Source organism: Bos mutus, chromosome 22 (genome assembly GCF_027580195.1).
Source record: "Bos mutus isolate GX-2022 chromosome 22, NWIPB_WYAK_1.1, whole genome shotgun sequence".
NCBI classification, from domain to species: domain Eukaryota; kingdom Metazoa; phylum Chordata; class Mammalia; order Artiodactyla; family Bovidae; genus Bos; species Bos mutus.
Genome location: NC_091638.1, coordinates 2,925,664 through 2,946,141, shown reverse-complemented (window position 1 = coordinate 2,946,141; position 20,478 = coordinate 2,925,664). Strand labels below are relative to the sequence as shown.

At 44.9% G+C, this 20,478-nt stretch overlaps 1 protein-coding gene across 1 annotated transcript in view; it reads right to left on the bottom strand.

The window, feature by feature from the left end:
- CMC1 (C-X9-C motif containing 1) overlaps nt 1–19,146 on the bottom strand; it is a 75,797-nt gene extending 56,651 nt beyond the window's left edge. Inside the window, exon 1 of the mRNA XM_070360046.1 lies at nt 18,966–19,146. Coding sequence (XP_070216147.1) covers nt 18,966–18,984 — 19 coding nt within the window. The 5' untranslated portion in view covers nt 18,985–19,146. The remainder of the gene's footprint in view (nt 1–18,965) is intronic.
- Nucleotides 19,147–20,478: the final 1,332 nt, after the last annotated feature.

Here is a 20,478-nt window from a genome sequence, read left to right as displayed (position 1 = left end):
TGACTTCAGCTCCTGCCTTGAGAAATCAGAAAAAGAGGAAAAGAAACACAAGAAAAGAAATAATAAAGATCAAAGCATAAATCAATGAAATGGAAAACAAAATGATCAAACAAGCAAAATGATGGAGAAAAGCAAAGAAACCACAACTGGTTCTTTGAAAAGATTTTCAAAACTGATAAACAACCTAGCCAGGAAAAGAGAGGTCATAAACATCAGAAATTATACACCTTTTATATAATAATAATGTACTTAATTTGTAAATGTAGGCCAATAAATTTGACAACAAAGATGAAGTAGACGAATTCCTTGAAAAACACAAATAACCAAACCTAACTCATAAGGACATATAATCAGTATAGCCCCATATCTATTAAAGAAATTGAATCTGTAATCAAAAGTTTTTTCACAAAAGAATTCCAGATCCAGAGAGCCCTTACTGGTGAATGTGATCAAACATTTAAGGAAGGAATAACATCAATTCCACAGAAACTCCTTCAGAAAACTGCTCTGAAGCCAGCATTACCATGATACCAAAATTAGACAAAGATATTACAAGAAACTTACCGCCCAATATGCCATCATGAATACTCATGTAAAAATCTTAACAAAGATGAGCAAACTGAATCCAGCAATAAAAAAAAGGATAATACTTCATGACCAGGTGGGCTTTATCCCAGGATTGCAAGATTTATTTAATATTCAAAAAATGAAGACGTGTAATTCATCATATTAAAAAACATGGTTATCACAACAGATACAGAAAATATATTTGACAAAAATCCAATATCCATTCCTAATTTAAACCTCCATAAAGTAGGAACCAAAGGAAACTTTCTCAACATGATAAATGGCATTTATAGAAAAACCTACTGCTGACATCACATTTAATGCTGGAATGGTTCCCCCTAAAACAGAGTGTGCTAAAGAAGGCTGTTCTTACCACTTCTATTAAGCATTACACTGGGTGTTCTAGTCAGTGTAACAAGGCAAGAAAAATAAAAGGCTTCTAGACTGAAAAGAAAGAAAGAAAACCATAGTTAATTGAAGGTCATATGATCATCTATACAGAAAATCCAATGGAATCTATAAAAAGTTACTAGAACTAGTAAATGAGTTTAGCAAGGTTTCCAGACACAACATTAACATACAAAAATCTAATAGAAATGACATAAAAGTCAGAGAACCAGAAGATAATTCAATAATAATTTCCCAAGCTATAAAATAGAAAATGGCTTTTTAAAAAATGAACTGAAGCTCAGGAACCTGGAAGACCAAAAAAAAAAAAAAAAATTAACATTGATTTTACCACAGTCTCAAAAAGAGGAAAGAAGAATCGCAAGGCTGAAAAAATATTTGAAGAAACAATGACTGAAAGTTTTCCAAATTAGTGAAAAGACAGAACCCTATCAATTCAATGAAACAGTTGAAAACCCAAAGAAATACACACCCAGACAAACCATACTAATACTTCTGAAAATGAGAAAGAAAAATCATCAAAGTATCAGAAATATAGGGGAAGAAAAATTCAAAAGACAAAGGATTTCTCATCAGAAACCACAGAAGCCAGAAGGAAGTGGCATAGTATTTTCAAGTATTAAAAGAAAAGCACTGTCGATCAAGAATTCTATAACCAGTGAAAATATTCTTCAGGAATTAAGATAAAGACAACTCACTTGAAGAGAAGCTAAGGTAATTTCCTGCCAGCAGACCTATTCTAAAAGAAGGGCTAGAGGAAGCTATTCATACAGGAAGGAAATACTAACAAAAGGAAACTCAGAACAACAGGAATGAAGAAAGGGCAACAAAAACGGTAAACTCAGTAAACTATTTTTTCTTGAGTTTTAAAATTTATTTTTGACAGAAGCAAAAAATATAGCATTCTCAGTATACACAGAGGTACTATTAAAGATGACTTCATTGTAAAGGGAATAGGATAAAGCAACTTTGGTAGTAAGATATCTACCTTCTACTTGAAAGATAAAATGTTGATTTGACTAGACTGTGATAAGCTATGTATGCATACGGTAATCTTCAGAACCACCACTAAAAAAAAGACAAAGAAATACATTCAAAAACACTATAGAAAAACCAAATGGAATGGAGTCAACCAGACAGTAATAACAGAAAGATAGCAGTAAAATCTCCTGATACCTGGAAATTAAACAATACCCTGCTGCTAAATAATTCATAAGGCAGAAGAGGAATTAAAAGAAGACACTGACCTGAATGAAAATGAAAGCACAACATATCAAAATGTGTAAGACAAAGCTGAAGCAGGGCTTATAAGGAAATTTACACCATAAATGTTCATATTTAAAGTCTCAAACCAACACAGTTGACCCGTGAACATGGGTTTGAACTGTGAAGGTCCACTTACAAGGAGACTTTTCCCAACACACAGGTAATGTGGTATTACACAGTGGCAGTTGGTTGGACCCACTACATTTTATTAGGACAGCATTATTCAGATAGCAAAAGTAAAAACATTTTTTTAAAGCATCCTTCAAGATACTGTTCATCTTTCATTAGACTCATTTCTGTTGGTAAAGGTATCTTTTTATAAATAACGTAATTATTTATTTCTGGTACGTAGGCTTCTCAGGTGGTGCTAGTGGTAAAGAACCTGCCTGCCAATGCAATGCAGGAGAAGTAAGAGATGCGGATTCGATCCCTGGGTCGGGAAGATCCCCTGGAGAAGGAAATAGCAACCTATTCCAGTATTCCTGCCTGGGAAATCCCACAGACAGAGGAGCCTGCTGGGCTATAGTCCTTGGGGTCACAACGACACAAGTGAGCACACACACATACAGGCTTGACTGAATCAATGCAACCTTGAAAGTAAAAGTGTCAGTGGCTCAGTCGTGTCTGACTCCTTGCAACCCCATGGACTGTACCCTGCCAGGCTCCTCTGTCCATCAAATTCTCCAGGAAAGAATACTGGAGTGGCCTGCCATTCCCTTCTCCAGGGGATCTTCCTGACTCCGATCAAACCCAGGTCTCCTACATTGTAGGCAGATTCTTTATCATGGGAGCCACCACAGAAACCCAATACAACCTGACTGAACTCTAACTCTAATCCTCTGCCAACAGATTCTGCTCCGATTTCCATGCAGACAAGCATAAGGATAGCTCTGCATTTTCCTTTTTTAATTCTTACTGTCAACACCTTTTAGAAGAGCACTGAGCAGCAGCCAGCAGCACCTGCACCTTGGCTACTCCAATTCTGTTTAGACTTTTTGCAGTTGTCTTGATTCTGAGACCTGCCCATGACTTTCCTCTCTTACCTTTGTGTTGTTCTGGTATCAAAGTTACATGATTTAAACAATAAATTAGGGACTTTTCTTTGTATTCTCTGAAACACTCTACAAGATAAAGATTATTACCAGTTCTGTGAAAGTCTGACAGAAACCACCTGTGATGGCCAGCTTTATGGTCAATTTGGCTAGGTGCTGCTGCTGCTAAGTCGCTTCAGTCATGTCTGACTCTGTGTGACCCCATAGACGGCAGCCCACCAGGCTCCCCCGTCCCTGGGATTCTCCAGGCAAGAACACTGGAGTGGGTCGCCATTTCCTTCTCCAATGCACGAAAGTGAAGAGTGAAAGTGAAGTCGCTCAGCCGTGTCCGACTCTTCACGACCCCATGGACTGCAGCCCACCAGGCTCCTCTGCCCATGGGATCTTCCAGGCAAGAGTACTGGAGTGGGCTGCCATTGCCCTCTCCAAGCCTAGGTGCTAGTCCCCAGTTACTCAAACAAACACTAATCCAGCTCTTGCTGTGAAGATATTTTGCAGATGTGATTGAAGGCTATAATCAGTTGACTTTAAGAAGAAAGAAAAGAAAGAAAGTAAAGTTGCTCAGTCGCTGAAGTCACTCTTGACATTTCTGAGATCCAGTTAGAGTTAAATCATTGATCAAAGTGAAGTAAAAGTCGCTCAGTCATGTCCAACTCTTTGCAAGTCCAACTGTGGTGTTGGAAAAGACTCTCAAGGCTCCCTTGGACTCCAAGAAAATCAAACTAGTCAATCCTAAAGGAAATCAGTCCTGAATATTCATTGGAAGGACTGATGCTGAAGCTGAAATTCCAATACTTTGGCCACCTGATGAGAAGAGGCAACTCACTGGTAAAGACCCTGATGCTGGGAAAGACTGAAGGCAGGAGGAGAAGGGACAACAGAGGATGAGACTGTTGGATGGCATCACTGACTCAAAGGACATGAGCTTGAGTAAGCTCAGGGAGTTGGTGATGGGCAGGGAAGCCTGGTGTGCTGCAGTCCATGGGGCAGCAAAGAGTTGGACAGAACTGAGCAACTGAACTGAACTGAGTTTATGTGTGTGTACCAGGTTTAGTCAGGCTTTGTGAGTACGTGTGCATCGGAAAGGGTTAGTCGCTCAGTCGTGCCTGACACTTTGCAACCTCATGGACCACAGGCCACCATGCTCCTCTCTCCATGGGATTCTACAGGCAAGAGTACTGGAGTAGGTGGCCGTTCACGTCTCCAGGGGATATTCCTGACCCAGGGATCGAACCCAGGTCTCCTTCATTGCAGGCAGATTCTTTACCCTCTACGCCACCAAGGAAAGCCCCAAGGTAATCACAGAAAGACTTTTATCTATTGATCAAATTTTCCGAAGTTTTTTTATTCATTCTTGAGTCAACTGCAGTTTTCAGTAAGTTGGTATTTCTCAAGGAAACTATCCATTTCATCTAAAAGTTCAAAATAATGATATGGAAATGTTCACGTGACTTTTTCCTCTTTACTGCACTTATACCTTTATCCCAGTTTTTACTGCCTGCCAGGGGGTCAACAAACTTTCTGTTAAGAACCAGAGTGTAAATATTTCAAGCTGTGTGGGCTACACACCACCTCTGTCATGCATGCTCCTTGTTGTTGTTTTTTTTCCAAACAACTCTTTGAAAATATTACTAACCATTCACAGCCTACCAGCCTTACCAGATTCTGCCCAGGCCATAGACAGTCAAGGTCTGGCCTACACTACTGATTCATGCCTTCTCGTCTTCCTTACTTTCGCCAGAGCTGCTGTAAGATGAGAAAAAGAACACTAGCCCACAGAAGGACTGTCAAGTATGGGTGGAGAGAGGGGAGGACTGAGAGGGCGGCCCCAGAGGCGTGGCGGGGCTGCGCGGACAGAGCAGCCAGGATGTGGCAAGGCGGGCTCCCAGGGTCTCATCTCACAGTGAAATAAGGTGACCACTCACCAAGGCAGGGAGACAAAAGAACTGCAAGGGGTACGCCAATTCTGACTCGACAAACTGAATATGAGATTCCTACGAGACACCCTGTGAGTGGAGAGCTGGTAACTACTGGAAGAAAAATAATAAAACTGGAGCCACCTCCACACACTCTTTCTCCTTGTCTATAGTGCAAACCATAGTCATCAGGGTAAAGAATCCACCTGCAATGCAGGAGACATGGATTTACATGGAAAATTCCCCTGGAGGAGGAAATAGCAACCTGCTCCAGTATTCTTGCCTGGAAAATTCCATGGACAGGGGAGTCTGGTGGGCTACAGTCCGTGGGATCACGAAAGAGTTGGACACGACTGAGCATGCACACACACATGCACAATTAACAGTGCAACTACTGAAGAGATGAGAACAAACACCGTGACGTGCTGATCTAGTTTATACAATCAGCTTCAGCATCTGAGCTCCTCCCTTCACTTACACACCTATAACCTAGACAGACGGCTTATCTACAATGCGGCCTCATGAATCCACTCTTTCTCTCCACAACTTGCAGTCTTCCTGAAACATTTTTTAAATGTATTATAAGAAGTCCTTCTGATGATTCGTCTAAAACCTCCTAAGGCAAAGAAAATCATATGAATCATGTGAATGTTGATTTCGATTTTCTACACTCTTAGTGTTAAATCTCTGGCAGGGTTAAGACTCTACTGACACTGCAGGAGACACAGGTTCTATCTCTGGTTGGGGAACTATGATCCTGCGTGCTGAGCAGTCAAAAAATAAAAGGCTTAAAAAAAAAAAAATATATATATATATATATGTAAATAAATTCTGCTAACACTTGGTAGCATACGAATCATTAAAAGTCAATTTTTAATTAATTATGATTCTGTACGTATTTCAAAGTTTCCTTTGATACTACAAATATAGATATGGCACTTTTTATTCACAAAATTACAGGGTGATTCCCTCAGTGTCAATATGCTACATAGATGTTATACATCTGCACCAAAGCTGGCAAAAAAAAAAAAAAAATCAAATTTTGAGAATTTGCTACTCTACAGTCACATGAATTTATATTGAAATGAAGAATCAGGGTAATACCACCAGGGCAAATTTTCAAAGCTCTAACTCCTCGACATTCTATCACCACCCACATACAAGTCAATTTTTACCTTTTTCCCTGGCTGACTCTGTCAGTGCAGACTCTGCTCTGGGGCTCACATGCTCCAGCAGAGCCGCCTGGGATCACACGAAACCACCGACAGCAGTACATGCCCTGAATCCACAGGGCGGCAGTGACACGACTCAGAGCATCACAGAACCTTCCCCCAGAAACAGGTGGCCTCAGCAGGGCAAGGAACGCCTTTCAGCACTGAAAATGTTCTAACACAACTAACGTAACTGCTATTTAGATAATGCTACTTTTTTGTTTTCTGGAACTTCCTAGCTGCCCCTTTATTTGTTCCTGTAGACATTACCGTGACGTTGTTTACTCTGTAGGAAAAATCAGAAAAATGCTTGTAGGAAATGTGCAAAGGTGTTCTTATTAGCAATGGTTTCTCCTTTGGGTCCGTCTTCTGTACTGAAGGGCCCAGGTAGATGGCATTCAGCAGGACCAGGGCTGGCCAAAGGCCCCTTCACCCTGTGCGCTTCACACCCGAGCCTGCGAGGACTCTGGTCTCAGTGCTCCAAGCAGACCTCCTGTCCCCTCCAGCTCACTCACACCCTCTTCTACAATGACAGCATAAGATGAGGACGGCGTGGGAGGCAGGGGGACCAAGACCGGGAAGACAAAGACAGGGAAGACCTGTGTCCCATCCTCTTTCCTTTAAGCAACACTTGAATTGACAAAACAAAAAAGCAACTACAGAGCAGGAAAGATTCTCCTTCCAACAGTCCAGCTGCCTCTGGTTATGAAACCTCAAGAGGAAGGCCAGGAATGCCCTTCAGTCTTCTAAAAGCCCCTCAAGTTCAGTACCTGGATTCCATTTTGCACAAAAAAATGTGGAGACTCTAACAGAGAGGAATAACCCAGGGGCAGGTTCCAAAGTTCTTCCATGACCCACGCCCTCCCCTAGGGCGGTGTTCTATTTCAGGGGACTTCAGTAAACTAGGTCCCAGAGCTTGTGAAGCCTGCAGGAACTCTTGGACAAGAAGAATGCTGGTTTCAGAAGCATCGTTTTGAACAAGCTAAATTCAAAACGTCACAGTTCATATTTCTTGATCAGAAAGGAGCTCAACGATTCCAACCATGAAGAAAACTATTTTAGAAAAGGCAAAAGGCCTGATTTGTCAGCTGGCTGAGAAAGTACCTTCGCGGAGAGTAAACATCAAATATTAGGTCAGTCGGTGACCATAGAACTTTTTACAATCTCGAACTCACAAGACCCGGAAAGCACATCAATGAGGTAGAAGTGCCTATTTCTGCTCAGCTTCTGGGTCACACACGCCAGCGTCCCGCCATCGCTGTGCCACATCTGAGCTCCTCCGTGCTATCAGCTCCCACTGGTAGTAACCACTGCGTTCACACCACATGTGCCCAGTTCCCAAAAGCACCTATTTCTTGGACCTCAGATTCTGCAGATTGCGAGGTGTGAAAACTTCCTCTTCCACCCACGTTGTTTTAACCAAGATGAGGCCAGAAAGGGACAACTAGTCTCAAAGCATACCGAAGCAGGAAATCGGCTTATGCAAGAAGACCTGCCAATTTTAGAAAAGCGCAGCGATCTCCGCTGTGGCCATAATGCCTTCAGTGAAGAGGTTTCACATTTACTTTATTTGGTAAAACTTCAAGGCTGTCTTTTGCTACGGGCACAATTTCCCATTGACAGCTAATAGGAAATCAGTCATGTCACTATAGGAGACATGTCTACGTAAGTAGACATTTGAGAAAGGAATATACGACAGCACGCCTGGGCCTCCCAGCAACGCATCCCTCACTCACGTGCCTTCCCTCCGATGCCCGTCTGGGACACGGGGGGCTACCCCCACACTGACGGGTGCTCCTCAATGGCTTCTGGCTGTCTGAGCTCTCCTGGTCCTTCTCCTCCATCTCTCAACAGTCCGTAAAATTTAACAAAACACATGGACCATTTTGATAATAGAGTAGGGAAATTATTTTTATATTGAGAGCTTATTCACTTATTTCAAAGATTCAATGCTTGCTCAAATCATTCACAGTTTTTAAAATGGGGATGTAAGTGCTTTACAGTGCTGTGTTGTTTCTGCTGTACAGGAGCGTGAATCAGGCATATGCATACAAACATCCCCTCCTTCCTAAACCTTCCTCCCAACGCCTCATCCCACCCCTCCCGGTCATCACAGAGCATCAGGCTGAGCCGTACAGCAGCTTCCCACTGACTATACACATGCCAACGCTAATCTCTCAATCTGTCCCCACCCTTCACCTCTTCCCAGGTGGTGTAGTGGTAAAGAATGTGCCTGCCAATGCCAGAGACGTGGGTTCCACCCCTGGGTTGGGAAGATCCCCTGGAGGAGGAAATGGCAACCCACTCCAGTATTCTTGCCTGGAGAACCCCACGGACAGAGAAGCCTGGAAGGCTACAGTCCATGAGGTTGCAAAGAGTCAGATACGACTGAGCAACTGAGACACACAAACGGGGCCACACATCCATTCCATATGTCTGCGTCTCAATTCCGGCCCTGCAAATAGGGTCATCTGTACCACTCTTCTAGATTCCACATACACATGTTAATAAACAGTATTTGTTTTTCTCTTTCTGACTTACTTCACTCTGTATGACAGCCTCTAGGTCCTTCACTGAAACACTATTTACAACAGCCAGGACATGGAAGCAACCTAGATGTCTACTGAAAGACAATAGGATAAAGAAGATGTGGTACATACATACAAAGGAGTATTACTCAGCCATAAAAAGCAATGAAATTGGTTCATTTGTAGAGACTCACGACATCCTTCTCAGGATGGCCTTTAGAGCCAGGCTCAGTTAAAACTACAATGCAACCTTCTTGGGGAGCAGTGTTGCCCAAGGAGGGTCATCTACTCCCTTCATCAGACTGCCTCTGGCTAACTGTGGCTGAAATTCAAGTTCATCTTCAAAACAAAAATTTACCAAAATGAGAAGATAATAAGATATTAAGATAAATGTACTGTAGAAGCTGAAGGCAAATTCTAAAAGAGTCTTGAAAATACTCTGAACAATGGTAACACTAAAAGCCGTATAAACACCCAAAGCAAGCTCCGCTCCCGTTCCTGCCCAGGCAATCCTACAGGCTCTGTCTTTAAATTGGCGCTTTTTATGCTGTGTTCTCACTGCTGCTCTATCACCAAATCTACTTGACCCACGTTTTCAAGAATCTGTTAGTAATTCCAAAGTCCCACCAGGATCAGAAGTTCAGCTTAAAATTTCTATTGTTTAAATCCTTATTCTGCCATCCCAGTGGTTGTATTATCCTCCTTGGCTAAAAATCAATCAACCCACCAGGCAATCAGCTTAGATCTTACTTACAGAAAGAAGGACGAAGTGGAGGTGAAGGGGTCGTTTTACGAGCACCGTCACAGGCAGGGGCGGGGGTTTGGAACCCAAGGCTCAGAGAGCACAGATGGATCCTGCAGTGCCGGGCAGTGAGCAGCCCGTCGGGTCAGACTCCGCCTCAGTCTGCTGCCTTCATTCTCCATCTCCCACCCTTCATTTTCTTTATCAAGGCTCACTCACTTAACACCATCCAAAATGCTCCCTAACCCCAGCACCTGAAAGTGATTTCTCCTTCCACTAACCCCAACGTGTTTCACGCACAAACACTACGGCTCTAATCACACGTGGACTTAGAACTCAGAGTAGCACACTTCCTACAAAAACTTCCTTCTCTTGATCAATGGTTGCCAAGGACCAAACTGTGTTCCCACTACCGCAGAATTCACGGAAGCCCTAAACTCGAAATGACTCTCGTTGGAGAGGTGATTAAGGTTAAATGAGTTGACACGTATGTACGCTATGTGTATGAAAGTGTGTTAGTCGCTCAGTCGTGTCCAACTCTTTGCGATGCAATGGACTGTAGCCCGCCAGGCTCCTCTGTCCATGAGATTCTCCAGGCAAGAATACTGGACTGGGTTGCCATTTCCTCCTCCACAGGATCTTCCTGACCCAGGGACTAAACCCGGGTCTCCTGTATTACCGGCAGATTCTTTATCATCCGAGTCACCAGGAGAGCTCACATGGGTAGAGCCCTAATCAGATGGGTGGCCCTGCTAAGAACAGGAAAAAACAGCAGCTGAATCGGCCAGCACCTTGATCTCTGGCTGCCAGCCTTCCAAACTGCGAAAAAATAAATGTGCACTGTTTAAGCCACCCAGTCTATAGAACGTTATTATGGCAACGCAAGAGGATGCAGATAGAATTTGGTAACAGAAGCTGTCGATTCTGGCTGCAACTAACAACCACACCTGATGTCTCGGCCCCACTCCAGATCAGTCAAATCAGAAACTCTGGGTAACATCCAGGAACTGGTATTTTTAAAAGCTTCCCAAATAATTATATTAGATTCTAGATTAAGAACCACTGCATGAAATATAACTGTAATGAGGTCTGAGACCACGTCTCGTTAACCTCCATAATTCCCTCCTACTCCTAGAACATGGTAAAAATTCAATAAACCATGTAATAAATGACAAATATGTGTAAAATTTCCATATTTGATAATCATTATACAAACAAATAGTTAAAAATATATTTATTCATTTGATATTCATTCTGTTAAGAAACATTTATTAGGTGCCCACTATCTACCAATTATCAGGCTAGGGCTTGTTGATACATTGATGTGCCCTATTCTGCAATATAAACATTTAAAATCATCTTTAAATTAGTCATGCTTAGGGCTTCCCTGCTGGCTCAGATGGTAAAAAAGCCTGCAACGCAGGTGACCCAGTTCAATCCCTAAGTTGGCAAGATACCCTGGAGAAGGAAATGGCTACCCTTTTGCCTGGAGAATTATTCTTGCCTGGAGAATCCCAAGGACAGAGGAGCCTGGTGGGCTACAGTCCATGGGGTCACAAAGAGTCGGACACAACTGAGTGATGAACACACAGTTAATTAAAATATGGAAAATCAGTAAGAGTTCTCCAGCAAAAACACAACACAGGATTGTTCTTAAAAATGTTTTCCCTCAATCTCTTTACCTAAAAATGTAAAAGGAGCTGGCTGATGTGGGGAGAAGGTTAACTTGGGAATCAATGTTTTCATTTGGGCACATTTTGTGTGGCCCACTTATATCAAGTCTAGGAGATTTCTACAAACAAGGTAATAACACCCCTCAATTCAGTTCAGTCGCTCAGTCGTGTCCAACTCTTTGCGACCCGATGGACTGCAGCACGCCAGGCCTCCCTGTCCATCACCAACTCCCAGAGCTTGCTCAAACACATGTGCATCGAGTTGGTGATGCCATCCAACCATCACATTCTCTGTCGCCCCGTTCTCCTCCTGCCTTCAGTCTTTTCCAGCATCAGGGTCTTTTCCAGTGAGTCAGTTCTTCCCATCAGGTGGCCAAAGTATTGGAACTTCAGCTTGAGCATCAATAACATGCCTAGAGATAAATAACCATACTAATCCAGTCAATGAAACATGAGCTTTCTGTGCTGAGTCTAGAACCCCTTGAGAACACCTGCAAGTATTTAAACACACACAAGTTTAAGGCTTGAAGCAGCCTTAGCATCTGATACATCTTACTCTCCCTCCCCGTCATCCTCAAATATCACAACATGCCATTTAGAATTCCTGAAGGGCCTGAGGTTACTAGCAAAGTCTGAAACACCTCAGTCCTACTCATTCCCAAATTCAATTTGGCACTGTTTACAGAGCCTTCTCAGGCTAGTGGAGAATCTCTTACTATCTAGGTGTAATTAACTAGCCTATCCTATCCCTATGCTAACAAAGTTAAAGACACAGAACCATATCAAAGAAACTGTTCACCACAAAAGTAAATATTCCTTCACATCCGATTTTCCTTCATCTCTCAAATTATTTGATACATGCAGCTTTCATTTTATTTCTCAAAGAAAAAATTCTAGATCTAGAATGAAAGAAACTCCACACACTGGTTATTTGACATTTTGGTGGTTTTTAAAATTCCATATATTAAAATAAATTTTTGTTAAAATATTAAAATAAAGACCGGAGGCAGTGACATCAGGGAAGGCCTTCTATGAAACTGATTTCAAAAAGGAATAAGACTTAGATGTGAGGGTGGGACAGAAAGGGAAACACTCCAAAGAGAAGGAACAGCATGTCAAAGGCCTAGAGGCAAAAAGGAAAAAAAGGAGAGAGCGCGCGCACAATTGGGCATCTGTTATCCTACGGGTAGAGGAGCCACTGTCCACGGGGTTGCAAAAGAGTCAGACACAACTTTGCAACTAAACAATAAAGTATATCTTAGGCCGGTGTTACCTACACTTCTTTATCACAACCCCATGATATTCCTGGACACAGTGCACACACGTGTATTTTCATATGTGCGCAGGGGTCCTCCTTCCTACCTGACTTGCCCACCTGATTCAAACTCTCATTGCACATACTAAAATTCCTAACAGTCTCAGATCAGTTATTTACAGGCTGAAACAACAAACTGGTTCCAAATCAGGAAAGGAGTACGTCAAGGCTGTATATTGTCACCCTGCTTCTTTAACTTATATGCAGAGTACATCATGAGAAAGGCTGGGCTGGAAGAAGCACAAGCTGGAATCAAGACTGCAGGGAGAAATATCAAAAACCTCAGATATGCAGATGACACCACCCTTATGGCAGAAAGCAAAGAAGAATCCAAGAGCCTCTCAATGAAAGTGAAAGAGGAGAGTGAAAAAGTTGGCTTAAAACTCAATATTCAGAAAACTAAGATCATGGCATCTGGTCCCAGCACTTCATGGGAAATAGATGGGGAAACAGTGGAAACAGTGTCAGACTTTATTTTGGGGGGCTCCAAAATCACTGAAGATGGTGACTGCAGCCATGAAATTAAAAAACACTTACTCCTTGGAAGGAAAGTTATAACCAACCCAGACAGCTTATTAAAAAGCAGAGACATTACTTTGCCAACAAAGGTTCGTCTAGTCACAGCCATGGCTTTTCCAGTAGTCATGTATGGATGTGAGAGTTGGACTATAAAGAAAGCTGAGCGCCGAAGAATTGATGCTTTTGAACTGTGGTGTTGGAGAAGACTCTTGAGACTCCCTTAGACTGCAAGAAGATCCAACCAGTCCATCCTAAGGGAGATCAGTCCTGAATATTCATTGGAAGGACTGATGCTGAAGCTGAAACTCCAATCCTCTGGCCACCTGATGTGAAGAATTGACTCACTGTGGACTTCCCTGGTGGCTCAGATGATAAAGCGTCTGCCTACAGTGCGGGAGACCTGGGTTCGATCCCTGGGTCAGGAAGATCCTCTGGAGAAGGAAATGGCAACCCACTCCAGTACTCTTGCCTGGAAAATCCCATGGACAGAGGAGCGTAGTAGGCTGCACTCCATGGGGTCGCAAAGAGTCAGACACAACTGAGCGACTTCACTTCACTTCAAAAGACCCTGATGTTGGGAAAGATTGAAGGTGGGAGGAGAAGGGGGTGACAGAGGATGAGATGGCTGGATGGCATCACCAACTCAAAGGACATGAGTTTGAGTAAACTCCGGGAGTTGGTGATGGACAGGGAGGCCTGGCGTGCTGCAGTCCATGGGGTCACAAAGAGTCAGACATGACTGAGTGACTGAAGGGAACTGAACTGCTGGTGTCTCTCCCTGTAGCAGAGACGGAGGAGAATGAGAGCCTGCTCACCCCGCCTGCAACCTTCCCAGCACCCCGCCTGGGCCGTGGGTGGTAGCACCTGGAACTTTTCCTTCTCCAGGCCCCTCTCCCTCCTCCTGCAGTGGGCAAGGGCTGGCAGACAGGGGGTCACAAAGGCCGATTCTTTTGCTTCGGAAGCTAGACAATCCCCCATACCACACCCTTACTCAGCCTCCTCCCTTCAGCTCCTACTCCCTTCTCTCCCCCGAACATTTGCGCTCCAAGATCAATCCCTGCACATGGAAAACTCACGTGGCACCCAGGGGCCCACATATTGTGCTCCAAGACCACCCAAACAAAGGAACCAGGGCTTGTCCGAAACATGAATAATCCTGTGGCTGGGCTGGGGAGGTCCCAGAGGGGCCAGTACTTTCTGTGTGAGAAGTGAAAGAAACGCTCAAAAAAAGATGGGAGCACGTCACAAGGACCCAGAAGCTGGTCTGAAGCAACTCTAGGTGGCCAAATCTGGGAAAATGTGAGCACCGAAATATTTACACTGACGAATGATACACCATTGAGAAAACAAATTCCTGAATCCATGCCAATAATATTAATAAGAAACAAAGTGTTTTCTTGTTTACAGCAAAGTGTCAACAACTGTCTAATGGAGAGATAACCATCTAAGTGGAAAGAATGTTGGAGGTAGAAAATCATTTTGCAACCATCACAGGAAAGACTGAATCCTGCAAAAATCATCAACAGAGGCTCCATCAAAACGAGTTTTCTGATGAGGAATGAACATCCACATAGTCTTCAGTGGTCTCCCCACACCATGCCTTGCTAAGTCACTTCAATCGTGTCTGGCCCTGCGACCCCATGGACTGTCACCCACCAGGCTCCTCTGTCCATGGCGATTCTCCAGGCAAGAAGACTGGAGTGGGTTGCCATGCCCTCCTCCAGGGGATCATCCCAATCCTGGGACCGAACCCTTGTCTCCTGTGACTCCCGAACTATAGGCAGATTCTTAACCACTGAGCCACCTGCGAAGCCCACAGAGTGCTTATTAATTATAGGAAAGGAAAAAGACAGCAAAGACACTGGGCAAGACACTGGCTGGGTGGTCAAAGTTAGAGCCACCCACTAGCAGCAGACCTCGCCGCTGCCTCCAGGTCTGACACCTCGATGCAGAGGGTTCACCTGAGATCTCGATCGCCGTCTGATCAAAAGTCAGAGCAAAGCACAGTGAAGAAGAAGCCTACTGTCACTCCCTTCCCTAAGCACTCGCAGTGTCACCCTGCTCTTCCTGGATAAAATCCAACCCCCACAAATGGGTTTAAGAGCCATTTTGTGACCCACAGCCCAAACCCCAGGGCCTCCACACACGTGCCGCTGTGGCCTCAAAGCTTCTCTCTCCCTTGTGCTCCCTGCTCATGCCAGGGCTTTTCAATTTCGGAGAACAATTTCAGGTTGTGAAATTAATCAATTGAGGCAAACAAAAACAATGTATTTTGCAGTAGTGCAAACATGCTTTGACCTTAAAAATTTATAAAACATGTAAGTCAGACGTTTACCTCTGAACCATGAATGTAATTTGTATCTAACAGGATACTGTAAAAACACAGAAGCAGTTACAAAATAAAAAAATTTCTAATCAGCTACATTATAGTATTTGTTCTTTTTTTTACATATTAATCACACAATGCTCAGGAAAAAAACAGCAACAGATCCTCCCAACCTGTTCAGCTGTCTAACTCCAAGAGTGGCCTTTTCTAGTGACTGAGCGCTGGTATACCTACAGCCCATCTCCCTCCATCTCCATGGGAACCACAGAAAGAACCCGTGCAACCTAAGTATTCCCAGAGTGACAAGATGCCATCCTTCCAGGATACACACACTCAAAACGTGTACTCATGGGATGTCATGAAATTCCTGAGCCCACTTCCCACCCTGAGCCTGCTCACTACCCATTCCTCCCAAGTAGGTTTCCGGAAGAAAACACCCACGGAGGGAGCCACAAAAGACCACGCATGCGCTTAAAGAAACGTCTCCCCTGCTGCCCGCTGCAGACTGAGCAACAGATGGGAAGAGAAACCCTCTACTCAGCTCAAAGGGGAAAGAGTAGAAGAACAAATGGGGCAGAAAGAACTCTCTCCTAGTTATTAGGAAAAGTAAGAAGCTTCTCAGGCCCAGGTTCCTGTGAGTTGTCACCCAGGACTAATTATGTCAGATGATTTCTCTGAACTCTGGAAGCAGCAAAGGCTTCACGGATGTCCTTTCAGGACAGATTGGGCTGGGCTTCCCGTGACTGGGCTAGTTTACAACTTGTTAGGGGCAGAGGTTAAGTTCTAGAACTCTGTCCAATCGAGACAGAAATAATTTCTAACCAGTGGAAAGACAACCCCCCAAGTAACACTTCATAGCCCTATTGAAATTAATCAGCTTTTACCTAAGCCAATGATCTATGACATTTTCTATGTATCTACCGTTCCAATGTTTTTCAAGTAGTTTTTTACATTTTACTGGTTCCCTCACTACTGAGTTGGAGAAAATCTTGAATAAATATCCACTTTGTATTACCATAAATAATCATTTTATATTTCCGGAAATCCTACTTTAACAAGTACCACATGAGCTACAGTCCACGGGGCTGCAAAGAGTCAGGCATGACTCAGCGCACACATCCTTAGAAAACAGATTGTGCTGTTTGTGTGCATGGTTTGTAATCTACATAAGATTTGATTTGGTGATTTCCCTTTTTGCTCAATACAATGTTTATAAGATCTTAAAAAAAAAAATAGGTGTCACCTGTAACACTGTTTCTACAGATGATCAATAAACAACCTCTAAAATTTCAGTCTCCTCAGTTTGACTGGATTTTTAAATATATACAGTACATACAATATACATACTATATACTTAAACTGCTTAAGTCCTTTCATAGGAGAATGACCTATACTGTGTATTTCTTGAGTCATTACTGTGTTATCAAAGGTCCCACTTAGGGCTAAGGATTCAGGCAAACTTCCCTGGCTGCTAAGAAAACAAAGCTGAAGGTCAAGTCAATAAACCCAACCCAGGAGAGTTCAGAGCCCTGGCAATACTCTGCAGGTTAGAACTCCCTGTGGACTATTTTAAATCACCAGAGGCTTGGGCAAAGTAAGTCTGAACATCTGCTAGTGCAAACAGCTACTAGTATTTTTTTTTCCCTCTCTCCTCAGTCACCTTCTCTGGGTGTTTTGCATTCTCCAGCTTTTTCTCTCTGCATTCAAATAGTAAGAGTAAATAGTGGACAGAATTACGGCTGATAAACTTCCAAAGAGTGTTGTTATTACCTCAAGGTTAACAAAAAGGGAAATTGCTTAAATAAAACTACATTTAAAAGTATGCATTGTTGGGTTGAGAGTTTTTTGAGAAAAATGGACCGTACAAAGTTAGTTTAAAGGCTACTGCCAAATGAAGATCAAACTTGTATAAAGATTTTTAAAAATCTAACATAAACCAATGGGAAAATAGATGCTCCTACATAAGTTTCATTTGACATACTACTCATTTAGCAAGAAACATACCACTGTGTACTGTAAGAAGCAAAACAAATATCAAAACATTTTATATGCTTCAATCTATGAACCAAACACAAATTAAAAGAGTGGACCTCAGTATATTTGTATTCTGGAGTCTAAACAAAGAAATTTTTCAAAAATAGTCCTACTAGCTGAGTCCGGTCTCTAACTTTCCATTCCAATCTTGCTTCCGAGTCTGCTCGTCTGAGTTTCCAATGGTTAGCGTGTTGTTGGATCTATTATCAGTTATCCAGTTGCAGAGCCTAGGAATTCTCCGTACCTCCCTTTTGCTCACCACCCTTACTCAATGAAACAGCGAGTCCTGTCAATTTCTCCTCCAAAACGTCTGAAGGTTTGTATTTCTCCCCATTTTTTCCCTAATACTATCCCAGGCCAACACATACCAACACATTTGGCCTGAACCGCTGCCAGTGTGTCTTAACATTCCACTCGTGGCCCCTCTACAAGGCTAGCACCGCTACCAGAGCGGTAAAGGTATAAATCGCCATCATGTCACTGCCCTCTTTAAAAGCCTCCATAGGTTTTTGTTAACATCAAGAAAAGCCCAAATGCGCACTTATCAGGGCCTTCCGGAACTGCAACATGTAGGTTCTATCTACTTTCCCAGCATCTCTACTTATGCATCTCCTCCATACTCCGGACCTCTGACACCGCTTATCTTCCTCATAACGTTTACCACTATCTGTAAAGTCTGTGTGTGTGTGTGTGGGGGGGGATGTCTTTTCTTGCGCCCTCAGAACACAAGATCTAGACAGAGTGGGGTCTTTCTGTCCTATAGACCAGTTTCCCAAGGCCTAGAAGAGACAGTGAGTTCGCAACAAGTATCTGTTTACTCCATGAGGCCTGGACATGGGGTTCTCTGAGTCCCAGCCGGACTCGGCTCCCCCAGCCACGAGACTCGTCTACTTCTTTCTCCTCGGGCCCACAGAGAGGCTGTGTCCCTTCTGGCTCTCCAAAGGTTGGAAGCCAGTCCTCCTCCCAACGCCTTGAGTTTTCACACGTATAATATTGATACGAAGGGCATGTCCCAAAGCCCCTCAGCGCTCCCGCCGTTCAGCGAGCATCCCAGCGCCGGGTACCGAGGGGAGCCCTGCGGCGGCGTCGCGTAGCGCGCGGAAGTCACGGCGAGCCACCGGCTCTCTGGGGACACTTTCCAGCGGAACGGCCCCGTCCCGGTCAGTGCGTTCGAGTCGGACCACAGATACTTAAAGGAGCCTGTGACCCCAAGGGCCCAAAGAGAATGGCGGCGAGGCGGCAGGCGCTAGGAAGGTGAACACCCGCAAGCCCCGTCAGACCGCTGCCCCTACCCCAGCGCCCAGCGCCCGAGGGCCGGGAGGGCGGGGCGGCCTCGGCGTCGCGCCTCCCAGCCCGCCCCGCCCCCTGCACGCCCCCCGGCTCCGCGCCCCCGCCTCCCGCGCCTTACCTGAGGGGTCGAGCGCCATGTCCACGCGCGGGAGGCGGCAGCCGCGCGGCCGCCTGCGAGAGTGTGTGGGGCGGGGCCGCACGGGAGGCGGGGCGGGGCGGCCCACGGGGGCGAGAGGAGGAGCGCGGCGCCCTGCGCAAAGCGAGGCGGCTCCGGCGCCTCTTACTTCCCGGTCGCGACTTCCGCCGCCCGCCGCGCCTGCGCACTCCCGACCCGTCCCTAGCCGCGTGACCGGAGCGGAGGGGCTCTCCCGAGGGAAGCCCCGGGAGAGGGCGTGGCCGCCTGGACCCCGCAGGCGCGCGGGGCGCGAGCCTGTGAGCCGGCTGCCCGCCTGGGTCTTTGAGGTTGCGGGCGGGCATCCACACCCCCGGACGACTCCATTCAATCCCAACCCTCTCTCTGCATTCCTGCCTTCGAACCTGAGAAGCCAGCCTGCTCCTTTGTTTGCACTTCGTTAACGTTCGTTGATTCAGAAGTGTCTGTGTCAGGCCTGCCAGGTTCCAGCCTCGGTTCTGAATTCTAGGGGGAAACAACTGGATAAAAATGAAATCTCTAATTCTGAAAAACACAGTGTTGGTGAGGAGCAGTGCGCTGCGAAATGCGGCGAGCAGTTCTTCGAGGCGGTGCAGCAACTGTACTATATGCAGCATCTTGCTCCCGCCCCCGCCCCCATCGGAAGCCTATGCCTCTCCTGGAGGTTACAAGTAGGAAGTGGGCTCAAGGGGCACTTCTGTCCTGTGAAATGATACCCTTGGATGATGCTACAAATCCCCACTCTGTCGACTGAAGCTGTTAAATGTGTGAGAAAAATGAAGGAAGGTGATAGCATCGTCCTCAAGAACCCCAACTGCCCCCTTCTCAGTAGAAACTTTCAGGGTAACACTGATGCCCATACCCATTCACCAAGCAGCCTTCAGAAAGGCCCCCTTCTTATGCTTACATGTAGCTAGCTCCAGCCCCCGAAGGGTGGGGTGCGCAGGGGGACAGATGGGACAGATGTTGGAAAAACGAGGAGCAGCTGCTGCTTCCCTGTGAGGGATTTAAGGCTTTCAAAAAAAACGATCCCCCACCTACCTGCAGGCCCTCCTCCCCTGCTGCTGCTTCCGCCTGGTCAGTTGGCAGAGAAGCTGACGAGGTGGAGCAGGGCTGGGAAAGTGGGTCTCTGCTCAGCAGGTCTTCCGTTTAAGGGCCTATTTGGGCATAACGGCCCTTATCACAGCTGCAGGGTGAGGTGCCAAGCTGGAGAATTACTGTTTTACTCAGCCAGGCAGGAAATCGGGCCCTGTTCCCTGTATGTTTTATAAGTGTGTTTAAAAACACACCAAATTCATTCTGGAGGGGAAGGATTTAATTTAGGAAGTAAATATTTTTGAGGAGATGAGGTGGGGTAAAAAACAATATGAGTCTGTCACACACGTCAGTAGTTGAACGAAAAATTCCTTATACAAAAAAAAAGCATCCTGGTAAAGGGGGAACCTTGGAGAGCATTAGTCAGAGACGTAAGTACCTTCAC